This window comes from Notamacropus eugenii, chromosome 5, assembly GCF_028372415.1.
Source record: "Notamacropus eugenii isolate mMacEug1 chromosome 5, mMacEug1.pri_v2, whole genome shotgun sequence".
NCBI lineage: Eukaryota > Metazoa > Chordata > Mammalia > Diprotodontia > Macropodidae > Notamacropus > Notamacropus eugenii.
In genome coordinates, this window is record NC_092876.1 from 345,320,889 (window position 1) to 345,339,231 (window position 18,343).

General features: G+C 40.1%; 1 protein-coding gene and 1 long non-coding RNA gene across 2 annotated transcripts in view; one reads left to right on the top strand and one right to left on the bottom strand.

Annotated features, from left to right (window-relative positions):
* Positions 1 to 395: 395 nt before the first annotated feature.
* On the bottom strand, positions 396 to 11,114 carry NDUFB4 (NADH:ubiquinone oxidoreductase subunit B4). The gene is made up of 3 exons (XM_072613894.1): positions 10,710 to 11,114; positions 2,960 to 3,106; positions 396 to 570 (listed from the first exon to the last, which is right to left on the bottom strand). Exons 1-3 carry the CDS (start codon positions 10,881 to 10,883, stop codon positions 508 to 510), a joined length of 384 nt encoding a protein of 127 aa, XP_072469995.1. The 5' UTR covers positions 10,884 to 11,114; the 3' UTR covers positions 396 to 507.
* Positions 11,115 to 11,308: 194 nt separating this feature from the next.
* LOC140506571 (uncharacterized) overlaps positions 11,309 to 18,343 on the top strand; it is a 38,682-nt gene continuing 31,647 nt past the window's right edge. Inside the window, exon 1 of the long non-coding RNA XR_011967980.1 lies at positions 11,309 to 11,446. This is a non-coding gene — a long non-coding RNA (uncharacterized lncRNA). The remainder of the gene's footprint in view (positions 11,447 to 18,343) is intronic.

Sequence of the window (18,343 nt, forward strand, 5' to 3'; positions counted from 1 at the left end):
TACAAAAGATTCTGGGGGCATTAGCAACAAGACTGAGGAACCTGTGGCCTCAAGGCCCCATGTGGCCTTCCAGGTCCTCAAATGTGGCCCTGTGACTAAATCCAAACTTCACATGCCTCAAAGCTGTAGGCTCCCCAACCCTGAACAAGACCATGCAGTATGACTTTGATTTGGGGAAGTTTCCCGAGGTATGTTGGAACACTCTCAAATCGAAGAGTTCTAGAAAAGAGCAGGAAGCCCTCAGTCTTTTGCTTCTTATATGACTTCAACACAAAAATCAAATGAAATAGGAATACTACTTGCACTACTTCCCTCACAGTATTATTAGGAAAAACAAATGAGAAAACATAGGCGAAACCCTGAAGAAAAATAGAAGGCAACGTTAAGAAAAAGAGTTTGCTTAATGAGTATCGTAAAATTTATTTAACCAAGAATCTATCGTTTGACAAGATGTACAATACAGTGATTTAAATACATAGCAATCTTATGTTTTTCACATTTCCACACTTAATAAATGATGCTTAGCGGTCTTTCCAATTTTCCTTCCTGAATAAGTTTTTCTCTCTTGTCCTGTAAAGGCAGAAAAGAAAAAACACATAAAATGTACAAATATACATTAATACAAATCAAAACCCAATTCTAAGAAAAGAGTCTAAGAATGTCAAAGATAAACATTTTTATCCACAAACTAAGGTTTGAACATTTACAATCTTAGTCCCAGACACCATAAGGAGGTTCTGGAATAGAAGGCCAAGGACAGAGTCAGCAGGAGACAATCAGAAACCTCTCCCCTCCTCAGACTTCTCACACCTCTAATTGCACCAACCAGTGACTGCTTTGAGTTAATAAACCATTCCATCCACAACACTAAATATACAAAAACAGATGCTATATAATGATTACTGGTAAGTCTACATAACCTCCTTTAGACCTATAAGTCGTTAATACTTTGAGATAACAGACGATGAGATTTAATGAAACCTACTAGTTTTCCTTAGGAATGGAAATTTTGCTCTCACTGAGTAAAGGAAGAGGTAAGTAATTTCAGGGTACTTGGGAGACCTAGAGAGCAGAATGATACTCTCAATTACTAAATATAACAAAGCTTCTATGTTAGGATATTGAGAAAATGTGGTACCATGACTAAAGTGAAGTCCCTGTTTATATGGAAAATTAGGCAGAGTAATAGTAACTTTGTCAAAAAATTTTCTATACCTATAAATACCATTTCTTACCTTAAAAACATTATGACTGGCATTTTGACTATTGAACTATCATTCTGAACATCAATTCAAATTTTATAGTACAAGAAATCCTCAAAATTATTCTCAATCTACCCCACTGCATATTTAATTTGGAAGCAATTATTTACAAAAACATTACAGGAAGTATATCTGAATTCAGCATCGAAAGGCTTACCCCACCATGTTGGGACCAGGGAAGTATGTATTTTTGTCTCACCCCCAACACCACCCATCTCCCACCACAGTTAAAAGCAGCCATCACCTTGGATTTTTATTGGCAGTCAGGAGTTCTTACTGCTACCACCAGTTAGCCTCTCTCTGTCAGCTATCTGGCTTTGCCCTCCCTCCCTCCTTCTTCCCCACTGATTTTTTTCAAATGACTGATATAGTTTTATATTGAACAAATCAGGAATTAGAAACATCTTAAATAAAGTAATCATGTAGAAATACCTGCTAGCTGGAGGCAAATGCACCCTATTCATTTAGGGGCCATCCTCTCCTAAGGCCCTTCACAACATGTACCAAGGAAAAAAACTAATCCTCTTGTCAAGTTGCCCCTCCAGGAGCAGCAGCTAACTCTGCTAATAGCTAAATGAGGGGGCCTGTTAATGGCAGGCTTCCTTCTCTTATCAATCATTCAGACAACCAAAGAAAGGCTTCCTGCTCTCAAAGGGGAGAGGAGAGAGACCTTTACAGCTGGGGAAATCAGAAAAGTCCTCATGGAGGTGTGGCACTTGAACTGAGCTCTGAAAGGAGCTATGGTCTGAGAGTGTGGCACAGGGACAAATGCCTTCCTGACTCCTTCCTCCTCTTGATCTGGGGGGAGAAGAGTTAACCAGGAAAGAACTAAGTGAAATATTTTCCTCTCATGGGCTTCAAATTTAATGCCTTTCTTAAAGAGTCAGGAGGAAAAACTGAGGAATAGTAAGGAACCAGAATAGAAAATAATGGAAAAGATAAATCATTCTAGAATCAGGGCTCCGTAGTCTGACCTTTCCCTAACCCAAGATCACAGACTGTCTTAATCTGATCAGGAAAAGAAGGAAGCCTCAGAAAAGGAGGGTATTGACATATTCTCACAAACTGGCACTCAAAAAAACCATTACCCTGAATTTTCTTTATGCTTTATTTAATTATTCATATTACAACATTACTGTTTTCTATTAGTAAATGTACAGTATTTCAGGTATGTGGTAGGTAAGATAATCTTTAGCATTCTTATTTCCACAGGAGAATGATTTCTCAATTCTAAACAAAACTGATCTGCAATCAGATGACTGCAATCTTGCAATTTTATCTTCAATCAATTCTAAATAAATTTGATCTACTTTAATCTGCAAAGTAATTAAACCTGAGGGCTTCCTGGCCTACAGATACAAAGAATAACAGACATTCAGCTAAATGTATACTCATCCCAACAAATATGTAAAAGGCTGTTTGCTGATTAAAAAAACAGATAATTTGTCATTTCTCATAAAAGTGGAATTCAAGGGGAAAAGGGCTTGTCAATCAAATTTTTACTATGCTTGTAATCTGGATGCTGAATTATGGACTGAGGGAGCCACAGTTGACCTGTGGACTTCAATTCTACAAAGCTACCAAGATGCTTATGTGGTCTTCCAGGAAAAAGAGTCACAGCCAAGGCCAGAGGTTAAACATACTATATTCACCAATTCAACATTTCTTAAACCTAAACATTACACTATATAACTTACCCTATCAGTTTTAAAAACATAATACCAGAAGACAAGAGGGCCAATTCCAAATAGAGCGCCTAAGAATGAGGTCTTGGGAGTGGGTCTGAAATTGGGGTAGATGTTTGCTGTTCTTGCATAGGTCCAACGAAGTAAAGCAGGATCTTCCTAAAAATAAAGAACATAAAAATTGCCAAATTGGATCTGAACAAGTTCCATCTAGCCTAGTACTGTCTCTAATGATAGCACTAGAGATGTTTTGTGAGGAAACATGACAGCTGCTCCTAAAATGTCAGCCAAGTAGATTAGGAACTTACCCTGAATATTTCTAAAATTTTTTGGAAAAACATGTGCATCTCATTTAATAGTTCCTAAAGCTATCAAGCACTTACTTGTACTTCCATCCTATTGGAACTTCTTAGGATGAGATTCACATATTTGACAATCACAGTGCAATAGTTCCTTTCAGTTCCCTTAAAGTTACTTTTAGTTGAAGAATTGTCGCCTAGTTTTGATGACTATGGAAACATTCACCCAATTCATGCCTATTATAACTATCTTCCACCTTTACACATCCCCTTCATCTTAAAATTTAAGTCTTAATTTGTTAGTCTGTTCTTATAGAGAAATCACTTCACCACCTAGCCCATTTTATTTTCCTTCCTCAGACATCTCCTAAGCTGCCTTACACATTTCTTGGGATGTGACAACTGTAACTACACATAATAATCAAGACGCAGGCAAACCATGGTTTTGTACTAGGATAAGATTACAATTTTGTTTCTAATACTTGATGATGGTCATAATTAATTGCTCTTTTCAGTACAGAATAACTAACATTTATATAGACCTTCCTGTATGTCAGGCATAGTATAAAGGTCTTTAAAATTATTATCTCATTTGGTTCTCTTGAAAACCCTATGAGATAGATACTATTATTATCCATTTTACAGATGAAGTAACTGAGGCAAATAAGGGCTAAATGACTTACTCAGGGTCACATAGCTAATATCTTTCTGGGCTGCATTTGAACTCAGGTCTTCCTGACTTCAGGTCCTGTGGTCTATGCACTGTACTACCTAGCTGCCCTTGGGCAGCATATAATCAGTGTAATAAAAACTGAACCTACTGAATAACTCAGAATTTTAAGTTTCTTATGTTGGCCTGGCTGACATTTAATGGGTTTTATCTCCCCCAAATTACTTAAAATTATAAAGTCAAAAATTTTAAAATACAGTTGCTTGTTAAGTCACTATAACTGCTTGTTGAAGAAAACTATCCATAGCCCACAAAACTGTTGTTAATAAAACAAACTTAATGTCTGTTGTTTTGATTGGTGAATGCTACCCTAACAAAGTGTAGTAACAATTACATATAATTACAAGTATTGAAATGTAAACAGTTTACTCTCACATGCCTTCACAAGTAATTGTTTCAATTGACTGACAGATAAAATAACCAAATCACCAGTTTCCTGAAGTAGAACACTTGCAAATTAGCTGAATGTGAAAATAAGCTGTTTGAAAATTTAATCTGCATCTCCCTTTGTGCATATTTATATAGAGTATATGAGATATTATAGTTTTAACACAAGAATGCAGATTTTGTAGAACAAAAATCATTAAACTAACCAATCAACAAGCATTTATTAAGTACTTATTATCATTCCCTCCCACTAGAAAAAAAGAAAAAACCCCAAGCCCCTTGGAACAAATAATCAGTCAAGTAAAACAAATTTCCATATAGGGCATTTCTTAAAAATATGTATCTCAATCTGCATCCTAAGTCCATCTCTGACAGGAGGTAGCCGGCATGTTTCACCATGTGTCTTCTGGAACTACAGCTGATTACTGTGTTGATCTTTCAAAGCTGTTTATCTTTTTGATTTTGTTACTATATATAAATTGTCCTCCTGGTTCTGCTCACTTTTCTTTGCATCAATACTTAGAAGTCTTCCTAGGTTTCTGTGAAACAGTAGCCCTTTTATCATTTCTTATAGCATAATAGTATTCCTGTTCTATTTATATATTCTAAATTGTTCATCCAGTCTCCAATATTTTTTGTACATATAGATCATTTTCCTCCCTCTTTGATCTAAAATATCGGAATACAGCAAAACTGCTTGGTCACAAAGTATGTACACTTTAGTAACTTCTGGGGCATGGTTCCAAATTGAGAAGCCAGAGATTCTAAGAGGCAAAGACAAAGAGAGCATTCTTAAGAGTGGGGAGGGAGGCCAAATGGGGAAAAAGTACAATGTTGAAAACAACTCCTTAAAAAGTAAAATGGGACAAATGAAAAAGGAGGTACAAAAGAAAACAATTTGTTAAATTAGAAGTGGACAAGTAGAAGCTGATGAGTCCATAAGACATCAAGAATCAGTCAAATAAAATCAAAAGAATGAAAAAATAGAAGAAAATGTAAAATACCTCATCAGAAAAACACAACTGACCTGGAAAACAGATCCAGGAGAGATAATTTAAGAATTATTGGTCTACCAAAAGCTATGATTAAAAAAAAAGAGCCTGGACAGCATCTTTCAAGAAATCATCAAGGAAAACTGCCCTGAGTGAGGAAGACCTGAGTTCAAATCCAGCCCAGAAAGATATCAGCTATGTGACCCCGAGTAAGTCATTTAATCCTTGTTTGCTTCAGTTTCCTCATCTATAAAACAGATAATAATAGTATCTATCTCACAGGGTTGTCAAGAGGATCAAATGAGATAATAATTGTAAAGACCTTGATACTATGCCTGACACACAGGAAAGTCTATATAAATGTTAGTTATTCTATACTGGAAAGAGCAATTAATTCTGGCCATCATCAAGTATTAGAAACAAAATTGTAATCTTACCCTAGTACAAAACCATGGTTTGTCTATGTCTTGAGTATTGTGTGTAGTTACAGTTGTCACATCCCAAGAAATGTAGGAGAAAACTGTTTTACAGAGGGCAAAATAGTCATTGAAAGAATCCACTGATAACCTCCTAAAAGAGATCTCAAATTGAAAACTCCAAGAAATATTGCAGCCAAATTCCAGAATTACTAGGTCAAGGAGAAAATACTGCAAGCAGCCACAAAGAAACAATTTAAATATCACGAACCACACCCAGGATTATGCAGGACCCTGAAGCTTCTGTATTAAAAGATAAGAGGACTTGGAATATGATATTCTATAAGGCAAAGCAGCCTGGATTATAGCCAAGGATCAAATACCCAGTGAAATTGAGCATAATCTTTTAGGTGAGGAGATGGATATTCAATGAAATAGGAGACTTCCAAACCTTCCTGATGAAAAGACCAGAGCTCAACAGAAAATTTGATCTTCAAATACTCAAGAGAGGTATAAAAAGGAAAACAGGAAAGAAAAAGCCCCCCAAAACCTATTATTCAATAAGGGCAAATATTCCTACAACGGAAGATGGTAACTCTTGAGAATTATATCTTGTATTTTGACATTTAGAAGGGGTATACTAGAAGGTGTGGGTATAACTTGACTTGGATGTGATGATAAAAAAATCTAAGTGGTGAAAAGAGATTGTACTGAGAGAAGAGGAAAAGAGGAGATAGAAAAAAGGTGAATTACATTATGTGAAGAGATATAAAAATCTATTACAATGAAGGGAGAGAAGGGAGGGAGATGAGCATTGCTTGAACTTTAATCTCATCAGATTTGGCTCAAAAGGGGAATAACATATTCAGGTACAGAAAACTAACTTACCCTATAGGAAACAGCAGGGAAAGGGGAAAGTAAAGGAAGGGTGTAGATAGAAGGGAGAGAAGAAGTAGAAGGGGAAAAGAGAAAGAAGAGGGAGGGGGTAATAGAAGGGAGGGAAGATTGAGGGATGTGGTGGTCAAAACATCTTGAAGACCTCTTAGAGAAGGCGGAGGGGTGGGGAAGGGAGAAAATTTAAAACTCAAATTCTTATGATAGTAAATGTTGAAAACTAAGATTACACAAATTAATTTAAAAATGAAGTTAAAGCTAGAAAAATAATTTTTTAGAAAGAGTGAGGAGAGAAACTCAATGTAGAGAGACCAATTAGATGGCTACTTGCAATAGTCCAGGCAAGGGGTAATAATAGCCTAAATTAAGGTGATAGCTGTGTGAGTAAAGAAGGGGACTTATACAGGAGATGTGAAGGTAGTAATGACAAGATTTGACAATGAACTGGATATGTGAGGTAAGAACAAGGTGCTAGGCAACACTAAGGTTGAAACCTGCGTGACTGAGAAGCTAGCGGCCTTTATATGAGTAATAGGGAAGTCTGGAAGAACACAAGTTTGGGGGAAGGAAGCAGAAGATAATTGAATTCCGTTTTGGACATGTTGGTTTAAAAATGTCTAGGTAGTCAATAATGTGAGACTGGAGTCCAGAAGACTAGGGCAGAATTCATATATCTGGGGAGCATCTATATAGAGACTGAGATAAACTCATGGGAGCTGATGAGATAATCAAGTGAGACAATACAGGGAGAAAGAGACAGTGAGCATGACATTGATGAAGATCAAACAGAGGAGACAGAGAAGAGGGGGGAGAACTAAGAAAGCAGAATTATGAAAACCCAGAGGGAAGGAAGTACACAAGAAGAGAAGGTAAGTAACAGCTGCCAAGAGGTCAAGAGGGATAAGGACTGAGAAAACGCCAACAAATTTGGGAACAGATTTGAGATTCTTGGCAACTTTTGAGAGAGCTGTTTCAGCTGAGTGATGAGGCTGGAAGAAGGTCTGCAACAAACTGCAGAAGGTCAAATTAGTCTACTAAGGAACTGAAATGTAATCCAAATAAAAATCATCTTTTTAAAGAATAACTAGGAACATATAATGGAATATTCCACACTCTCATGAGAAAAGTCACTTGTGCATGCCTTGTTTCCTTACAGTCCAGGCAACATGGCAGAGAAGACAGTGCTCTTGTAGCTAGGAAGACCTGGGTTCAAATTTTGCCTCAGATACTTACTACCTGTATGACCTCAAGCAAGTCACTTAAAATCTCTGTGCCTCAGTTTCCTCATTAAGGGAAATGAGGGAGTTAGACTTAATGCCCTGAGGTCCCTTCTAGCTTTAAAACTAGCTCTAAAATGACCTTACTATGAAGTTGTCATGTCACCTCCAGAAATGGCTCAAATTAGTAACTTCAGGATGGCATCCTGAAAGGTTGGAGCAGTCAGTATAGACCAGGGTGGGGAATCTGTGGCCTCGAGGTCACATATGGCCTTCTAGGTCCTTGGGTGCGGCCTTTTGAATGAATCCAAGTTTTATCAAACAAATTCTTTTATTAGGAGGATTTGTTCTGTGAACTTTGGACTCAGTCAAGGGCTGCAGTTGAGGACCTAGAGGGCCACATATGGCCTTGAGGCCACACGTTAGAATTTAAAATAAGGAAAGGTCAAAAATGTCCTCTGCAATATATAAATATAACTATATTTGGTAGATTCCTGCTTTCATAATCTTGACAGGGCATGAAACTGCTATGCTTGAGCTTTATTAAAATTAAGCCTAAATGCTATAACACATATGAGGTAAATATACTACATGTTTTTTAAATTTGTATACATAAAGCCAACATTCTCAAAACATCTTACTAAATGTATTCATGAGGATCTTTGATTCCAGTTGTGATGCCTGAGAAAATAAGTGCTGCTATGTTTACGTTGAGTTCTTTTCCTATAACTACAATAGGATGCAATGGCTGATCAATTTAAGAGTTTTATAACTGAACTGATCTTTCCAAACCTCCCCTTTCTGAGAAGGATGTCTTCTTTCTGCAGCTGTCATGGAAATTAAAATACCCTAGCTCTCTCCCATTCAAGTTCCAATATGCCTGGGCAGGTCATTCTAGGTAGAGGAGGCAGTACAGTGTAAGAGATCTGGCCCAGGGAGCCAGAAGGCCAAGATTCTAGTCCTGGCTCTGACACTTACTTTTCAGATTTGTTGTTGAGTCACATCCGACCCTTCATGACCCCATGGACCATACCATGCTAATATGTTCATGGGGTTTTCTTGGCAAGGATACTGGAGTGATTTGTCATTTCCTTCTCCAGCGGATTAAGATACACTGAGGTTAAGTGACTGACCTGCCCAGGGTCACACAACTAGTAACTATCTGGGGCTGGATTTGAACTCAGGTCTTCCTAACTCCAGGCCAAGCACTCTACTATCCATGGAATCATTTAGCTGCCTCCTACTAGCCTTATAATGTTGGGTAAATCACTTCTCCTCCCTAAGCCTCAGTTTCTTCATCAATAAAATAGGGATAATATTTACACCATCTATCACACTGGGTTGTTCATAAGAAAGTTTTGTAAACTCTGAAGAGTTAGAAACATGTTATTGTTATTACTACCACTCTGACAATCCACCTCAGATTCTTCCCCTCTATAAATGGGAAGGTATACTTCCTTCCTGACTTTGGAGGGATCCCAGAAAAGTCTGGAGGATGAAAGAACTTTGGAGGGAGCAGACAGCATAGTACAGAGGGAAAAGAACTAGACTTGAAGCCACAAGACCTACTGTGGGTTAAAGACCTAGCTCTGTCTCTTTATATGACCATTACTGAGTCACTTCATCCCACTAGCTCAGTTTTCTCAACTATAAAGATGAGGGCGAAAGACTGGACAACCTAAGGTCCTTTCTAACTCGAATATCCTCTGATTCTGTGACATCTCTAAGATGGCAAGAGCAGCACCTTGTTTGATTTTTGCAACAAAAAATTTTTATATGTAGTTTATATGCAGTTTAAGGTTTACAAAACACTTCCCTCCAGCAATCCAATAGTGTTAAACACTATTATCTCCACTTTACAGATGAGGAAACTGAGGCTCCATGGATTGTGAACGTTGGCTTAAAGTCAACCTGGTTTAGGGAGGGGTGGAGTTTTGAAGTCGGGTAACCTGGGTTTGAGTCTCAGCTCTGATACCCATAAATGTGTAAACTACTTCGCAAACTTGAAAGTACATCAACAGTCAGTTATTATTATTGCAGTTCTAAGTTAATTTCCAATCGAAGCTGTACTCTCATTTGCAAAACAGGCTGAACTCGTGGTATGTGCCTCCCAGGTCTATTTTAGAGATAAAAGGAGACGACAGTATGTCCCCAAAGCCTTACTGCAGGTGAAGTTTTAAGCTCTTAAAACTGGGTTACGATTTTAGGGGCACCCTTGGTACGCAAAGCTTTCCTGTACATTTTAAAGCAGTTTATAAGCACCAGCCCTGGGCGCGTAGGAGCTCGAAGACCTGGGTTCCAAGGCTGCCTCAGGCATTCACAACCTCTCCACCTCTAAGCAAGCCATTTAACCTGATTACACAACGTCAGAGCCGCTGGAAATACTAAGGCCGGCCATCAGAACTGCTTAGGACTCCGTCAATAAGCATCCACTGAGGGCCTACTACGTGCCGGGCACTGTAATAATTCAAATCAATGCAAATACTAGGTGCCAGGTACTGCGCTAATTCAATGAACATTTATTAAGCGCCTACTGTACGCTAGGCATTACGCTGAGAAAGACAAAAACAATCCCTGTCCTCAAGGAGCTCTCCTTCTAGAAAGGGCGGGGGCGTCCCAGCACTGTGACACGCGCACTGAGACTTCTGGGACACCCTGCAGGGCTAGCTTGGGGTCATTAGGACGGTCCTCCTCCTAAGAGCGCAGGCGCACAAGCGGCGGCCGGCTCTCTTCCGGCCTCCAGGGTCCAGCAGTTTCTGCCTCCGAGGCCCCGCGGGGCGAAGGCCCAAGGTCGGGCCGGGCCCCCGGCGCCGCCCCCGCTACTCACGATGATGCCCCGGCGGTGAGGGTTGTCGTACTGCAGCAGGTACTCGCGCTTGAGGCGGGCGCGGATGGCCATCCGCTCGTTCTGCGCCCGCCGGACCTCAGGCGAGGTGTCGTACTCGGCGGGGTCGAGGGTGGGGGGCAAGGAGGCCAGGCGGGCCGGGACGTACTTAGACATCTTGGAAGCGCGGCGGAGCCCGAGCGCCTGCGCAAAGATAAAGGCCCGCCCTCTGCCGGAAGTTCCCCGTCCAACAGCGCATGCGCCCCAGCCTTCTCTTTGACCTTAGCGTCCGTGTTTAGGAGACGAGTCAGGGGGCACGGCTGGACCAATGAGCGCTCGGAATTCTTTTCACCTTGTTTCCCTCTCTACTGCTCTCTCCGCCCCTCCTCCCCGCGGTGACTGGGTTGCGCATGCGTAGGGGCTGGGCGCTCTCCTTACCCGCACTGATCCCACCTTTAACAATTTAATGCTCTATTGGTAATTACCAATCAGCCACAAACAGTTATTAAGCACCCAGACTTGGTTCCTAGGCAGTGTAAGGGTTATAAAGCGCTTTCCCCCAGCGATCCAGCAGCGTCAGCACTGTCACCTGCACTTTACAGATGAGGAAACTGAGGCTCCCTGGATTGTACACACCGGCTCCATCGCGTAGTTCTCCTGTCCAAGGAGCCTTGAAGGTTCCCGGTGCCTCCGGCGTGCAAAGCCCCTTCGTGATCTGGCTCCACACCTAACTCTCCAAGGTGACTATGGATGATTCCATTTCCCAGGCTCCAACCAAACTTTCCTGTCTTCATACGTGACATTTCGTTTCCTCCTTTTGCCTACACCATGCCTAGCTTAATTAATGCTTAATTAATGGTGGTTGTGTTCGTCCTTCTTTGCCTAAGAACCCCATGCCATCAGAGAAACGATGACATGACTTGCACTTGACTTTGTTTTGAGAGAGGGAGGGCTGTGCAGGTCACCAGCCTCACTTCTCCTCCAGAGCCATCTGGATCCAGTGACCAGATATCCCTCAGGAGGACTGGAGATGGCCGAAGATGCACTGGGAGACCCTGGTCCTTTTGGGCCAAGGCCTTTTTAGGTTCTCACTGAGTGAGATTAATACCCATTCAGTGAATAGGCCTCTTTAAGAAGCCTATTCTCCATTTAAAGAATCAAAGTTTGGCCCCTTTAATAAAAAAAAAATCAAAACTGGGAGGGGAAGACCGTCAAGGTTGTAGACCAAAAGAGAAACAGTTGCTATGCCGGAGGGCCCAAAATGTAGCCATTAAGTGGCGCCTGGGCAGGGACCTGTTGTTGTCCAATCTATGAGCTCCAGAGTGAAATGGGTTTAAGGTTTGGAAAGAATCTAGCCAGTTAACCCCCAATTAATGTTTATTGACCGACTATATCCCATGCCTACCATGCACTCCCTTTTAGAACCTCTGTTGTTACTCAGTTACTTCAGTCATATTCGGTCATATTCATATCTGAATCTTCGTGACCCTGTTTCGGACTTTCTTGGCAAGGATACTGAAATGGTTTACTATTTCTTTCTCTAGCTCGTTTGACAGATGAGGAAACTGAAGTAAACAGGGTTCAGTGACTTGCCCAGGGTCACACAGTTAGTATCTGAGGCCAGATTGGAATTTGGGAAGATGAACTCCTGATTCCAAATCTAGTGCTCTATCTGCTTCACAACCTAACTGCCTTCAAGTACTATATCAAAGGGCTACCTCCCAGTACTGGAAGTAGAGGTACAATGGTTAGAGTGTTCCACCTGGTGTCAGGAAGGCCTAAGTTCAAAACTAGCCAAAGACTCTTACCAGCTTCAAGCCCTTGAGCAAGTCAATTAACTGCTGTCTGCCTCAGTTTCTCCAGATGTAATATGGATATAAAAACACCTTTCCAGGCTTGTTGTGAGACTCAAATGAGGTCATATTTGTAAAAACTCTTAGCACAGTGCCAGGCACATAGCAGACATTTAGGAAATGCTTATTCCCTTTCTCTGATCCCCCTTAATCATTTTCTGTTATTTTTGTGTATACATAAAACTCACTCACACACACACACACACACACACACACACACACACACACACACACACACACACACACAATGCGCAGAAGCAGCATGGGAGAGTATGAAGAGTCAGAAAACCCAGATCTGAATCCCAATTCTACATCTTGTAACGTTAGAGATAGGTGTGTGCTATTCCCCAACTGATGGACACTCCCTCAGTTTCCAAATCTTTGCCATCATAGGAAGACCCATTATCAATATTTTTGTACCTATGACTCATTTCCCTTTTTCTTTGGTTTCTGTAGGGTATAGACCTAGCTGCTTGGGCATGGTCATAGTACTAAATTCCAGAAATTCAGGGATGTTTGAACTTCACTTCGTTACCATTGTTTGTTGTTATTTTTTAGTTTTGTCCAACCTTTCATGACCCCTTTTGGGGTCTTCTTGGCAAAGATACAAAAGTGGTTTGCCATTTCCTTCTCCAGTTCATTTTATAGATGAGGAAACTGAGGTAAACAGGTAAATGACTTGCCTAGGGTCACACAGCTCATAAGTGTCTGAGGCCAGATTTGAACTTAAAAAGATAAGTTCCTGATTCCAGGCCTAGTACTCTATCCACTGCACCATATGATAGCCCTTTACTAACTGAACTTTAGTAGGAAAGAAATTATTTTTAAAAACATATTTAGTATTTTATTTTCTCCAATTACATGTAAAAACAATTTTGAATATTCATTTTTAAATAGTTCAGTTCCAAATTCTCTCTCTCCTTCCTCACTCCCTCACAGAGAAGGGAAGCAATTTGATACAGGTTATACATATGTAGTCATGGAAAACATGTTTCCATATTAGTCATGTTGTGAAAGAAAACATAAGGAAAATACCTCAAGGATAATAAAACAAATATAAATAAGTATGCTTCAATCTATATTCAGATACCATCAGTTCTCTGTCTGGGGATAGATAGCATTTTTCATCATAAGAGTTGTCTTGGATCGTTGTAATGCTGAGAATAGCTAAGTCATTCACAGCTAATCATCTTATAATATTGTTGTTACTTTGTACACAGTACATTTCACTTTGTATCAGCTCATGTAAGTCTTTCCGGGTTTTTCTGAAAGCATCCTGCTCATCATTTCTTAGAGCACAATAGTACTCCATTACAATCACATAGCACAGTTTGTTCAGCCATTCCCCATTGTCCAGTTGATGGGCATCCTCCCAGTTCTTTGCTACCAAAAAAGAGCTTCCATAAATATTTCCATACACATATGGCCTTTTCCCTGTGGTTTTTTTTTTTTTAATTTCTTTTTGGATACAGACCTAGTAGTGGTACGGCAAGATCAAAGGGTACGCACAGTTTTATAACCCTCAGGGTATAGTTCCAAAATGTTCCAAAGAATGGTTAAATCAGTTCACAACTCCACCTTAAGGTCTCTTTTCCCCCACATCCCCTCTAACGTTTGTCATTCTCCTTTTCTGTCCTATTAGCCAACCTAATGGGTATGAGGTAGTACCTCAGAATTGTTTCAATTTGTATTCTTCCAATCAATAGCGTTTTAGAGCACCTTCTCATATGGCTATAGACAGCTTTGCTTACTTCATCTGAAAATTGTTCAAGCCTCTTGATCATTTATCAATTGGGGAATGGCTTTTATTTTTTTTTTTAATTTGACTCAGTTCTCTATATATTTAAGAAATGAGACCTTTATCAGAGAAACTTGCTTCAGAATAGTTACAATTGTTAAATGTATTCCCCCCATTCGTTCTATTCTCTCTCCTTTCACCTTATCCCTCCTCAAAAGTGTTAGCAATTATTTCTTAAGTTTACAACAGCAAAAAGCAAGTTGAGGGAAAAGGGAATTAAGTAATAGAACAAAACAGAAAGGTTCATCTTCATTAGCCTAAAATTTAAGGTACAGCCCCCTCCCCCTTCCCATGACAAATCCACAGCGTCATCTCATTTTTACTATGGAGATTGATCTCAGTTCATGGAAGTCATCAGCTCTCCCATAACCCAATCTCACTGGGGTTCTTCTAATCCTTTGCAACCACTGGAGAGAGCCAAGATAAAATTATTTTCCAGGCAATGAGTAATGAGAAAGTCTAAGTCTTGGAGTTACAAGCTCAGCCCTGCCACCAGCCAAGAGCCATGGATGAGAGCCCTTGGACTTGGGCCAGAAGTTTGACCCCCCACCAGGCAGCAAGTCTTTGAAAAAGAAATCTGTATCCAGGAAAAAGGAGAAGGAAAAAAAACCAGCACAGCTAACTCCAGTCTCCATCTCCCCCTCTGGGTTTAATCTAAGCTTTATTCAGTTTAGCCACAGGGGCCAGAACTAGGACCAGTGGGTGGAAGTTACAGGAAGACAGATTTCAACTCTCTCATAAAATGTTCCGGCAATTCAGGCTGTTCAAAAATGGAACAGATTGTCTTTTGATACAGTGAGCCTCCCATCAGTGACAGTATTTAAATGGAGGCTGAATAACTATCTGTCAAGGATGCTGTAGCAAACATACTTGCTCTGGGTGGGAGGCTGGATTTAGGATCTATAAATAAAAGTCTCTTCTAACTCTAAGTTTTTCTTTCAGAATTGGGGCCCTCAGTAGTGTCAGAGAACAGATTGACACCTGGGCCAATAATGGGTTTCCTTATGAAATGGGCGTTTGGGCTCTTTCAGATTGAGTACTGCAGCCAAGGAAACATTAGACGGTGTGTGGGTGTTTGCATGTAAGTTAGGAAGGGGCTGCTATGTAGAGAAGAATGGCAGAAATTACAGGTGCTTACACTGATGAGGGCCCATCAGCATCAAATATTTAAGATTTTTATACCATATTTAAATATTTTAAAGCATCCACGGTTTGTGGAGCACTACGTTTGTCAGTCAGTAAACATTTATTCTTAGGTAGGTCTATAAAAGAAATGTAAGACAGGTTTTTCATTTTCGTTCAAGAATACAATTTTGCAGTAAATGCAGAATTTGTACCCATTATCAGTCAATGACTTTAAAAATATAAGGGGATTATAATAGCCTGCATTTACATGTTTTTTTAAAAAACAGTTTTCCAAGGACTTTCCTCCCAGCCATCCCGTGAGGTAGCTAATACAAGTATCATTGTCCTCATTGTACAGATTAGAAAATTGAGCATGCAAATAGTAAAATGGCTTTCCAAGGATCATATAGTATTACATGCAAGACTTAAAACTAGGCGATTTATGACTTTAGGTCCAGTGTTTCCTCAGGTGCATGATATTGTCTCTTTTTGAGTTAGTCAGGGGTTGGATTGGAACATTTCCAGTGGAGCTACTCATGCACAGTTGGACTACTTGCAGAGGAACATGTGTGTCCCTTTCTGTTGCTAAAGGGAATGCTCAACCAGAGGCTCCTTGTTGGTCCTTTTGTCCCTGTGATGGGTAGGGGGGCTTTGCCAAAGGAGACTGGCAACTGAGTCAGGAAGAGCCACCCATTCTGAGATCCAATAGGAGTGAGAAGGAATAGTTCATCAGTAAACATTTATTAAGCCCCTCTTATGTGCCAGGTACTGTACCAAGGGTTGGAGATAAGAAGAAATGGAAAAGCTGCTGCCTTTGAGGAGTTCCCGATCTAATAGGGAAGAAAACATGCAAATCGCTATGTACAAACAAACAAGATGGGATGAATCGGAAATAATCAACAGATGGCTTCCACTCTTTTTAAAGGTAGCTTCTTTGTTAGGACATAGCCAATGGTAGCTCCAAGGGGAGAGAAATAATTTCTCACCCTTCCTCAGCAATATGGAAGCTACATCCATGTGGCATTGACAATATGTGCTTTTCTAATAGATCTTAGGTTGATTTCTACACCCATAGGTGCCTGTTTTGCCTTGTGTTTCTTTCCTTGATCATAAACATCCAAAAAGTGATCCCTGATAGACGGATATTTCTAGCCTTGGTGACTCCTTCAAAAATTTTGAGAGTTCAGGAGATACTGGGTTATGATTGGTGGTAGAAGGTACTTTCTGCAACTGTGACCCTTCTTTGATGAGGTAATGAGCATTAGTGGTCATTGACCTGACTGACCAATGCGTCCAGACCTCAAGTTACTACCTAGACAGTGCAGACAGAAAAGAAGTGAAAAATGTTCAACAACCTCATAAGTCTCCTGAGAATCTTCCTTACTTCCCAGCAGAGATCATAATAGAGGTGATGGGTTATAATTTTAAGTATATGCTAATGCACACTTATGAGAATTTTGTGTTTCTTTTAAAGTTTCTTTTCTTTTTTTTTATTTAACTTTTAACATTTATTTTCACAAAATTTTGGGTTACAAATTTTCTCCCCTTTTATCCCCTTCCCCCCCCAAACCCAAGCATTCTAATTGCCCCTGTGACCAATCTGCTCTCTCTTCTATCCTCCCTCTCTGCCCTTGTCTCCGTCTTCTCTTTTGTCCTGTAGGGCCAGATAGCTTTCTTTACCCCTTAACCTGTATTTCTTATTTCCTAGTGGTAAGAACATTACAGTTGATCCTAACACTTTGAGTTCCAACTTCTTTAGCTCCCTCCCTCTCCACCCCTTCACTTTGGAAGACAAGCAATTCAATATAGGCCAAATCTGTGTAGTTTTGCAAATGATTTCCATACTAGTTGTGTTGTATAGGACTAACTATATTTCCCTCCATCCTATCCTGTCCCCCATTACTTCTATTCTCTTATGATCCTTTCCCTCCCCATGAGTGTCGACCTCGGATTGCATTCTCCTCCCCATGCCCTCCCCTCTATCCTCCCCCCCACCCTGCTTGTGCCCTTGTCCCCCACTCTCCTGTATTGTGAGATAGGTTTTCCTATCAAAATGAGTGTGCATTTTATTCTTTCCTTTAGTGGAATGTGATGAGAGTAGACCTCATGTTTTTCTCTCACCTCCCCTCTTTATCCCTCCACTAATAAGTCTTTTGCTTGCCTAAAGTTTCTTTTCTAAAGTATTTCTTTTGTAGGGACATGTAATGATAATTATTAGAGTTAAAGATCTTTCCTACCCATTAATGGGCCTGCCCATTAAGGGAAATTTGATTAGGGGAGATTTGTTTTGTAGGAAGGCCCATTCCTTTTGTTAATTTCTAATGAGGCACTGGTTCTCAAGGGTTGTGATCCCCTCTGACTCTGAAAAGTGTATAAATACTTTGAAGTAAGGTTTTACTTTGGGGCTTACTCATTGGATCTGTTTGTTTGGCCAGATGAGACTCCGGGCAGCTGCTTTGAAAACCTAGATGTTAATGATTCTTTCTCTGGTAACTATGTATGTATTGCTTATGGTCATAAAGTTGGAAGCCCTGTCTGTTGATTTTTATTTCTCTGTATTTTCTCTGAAGTTCAGGGTGCTGACTTTCCCCCCTGAACTAAGTGAATGATATATGTGCTTGATTAAATAGATTGTTGGCCCCTCAAAAGTTGCCTTTCCTTTTAGAAAAACAGATTTAAGGACCTGTATAGCAGGCCCTCCCTTGTATGCTGGAATCTTTGCTGTTACAGGAGATAACAAATAGCTGTCCAGATATCTAGTATGTATATTGAGTAATTTTTCTAGAGGGGACCCTGACAATCTCTCTTAGGGGAGGCCCTACACATGACCTGGCCAAAACTGTATTTAAGAGATTTTCCTT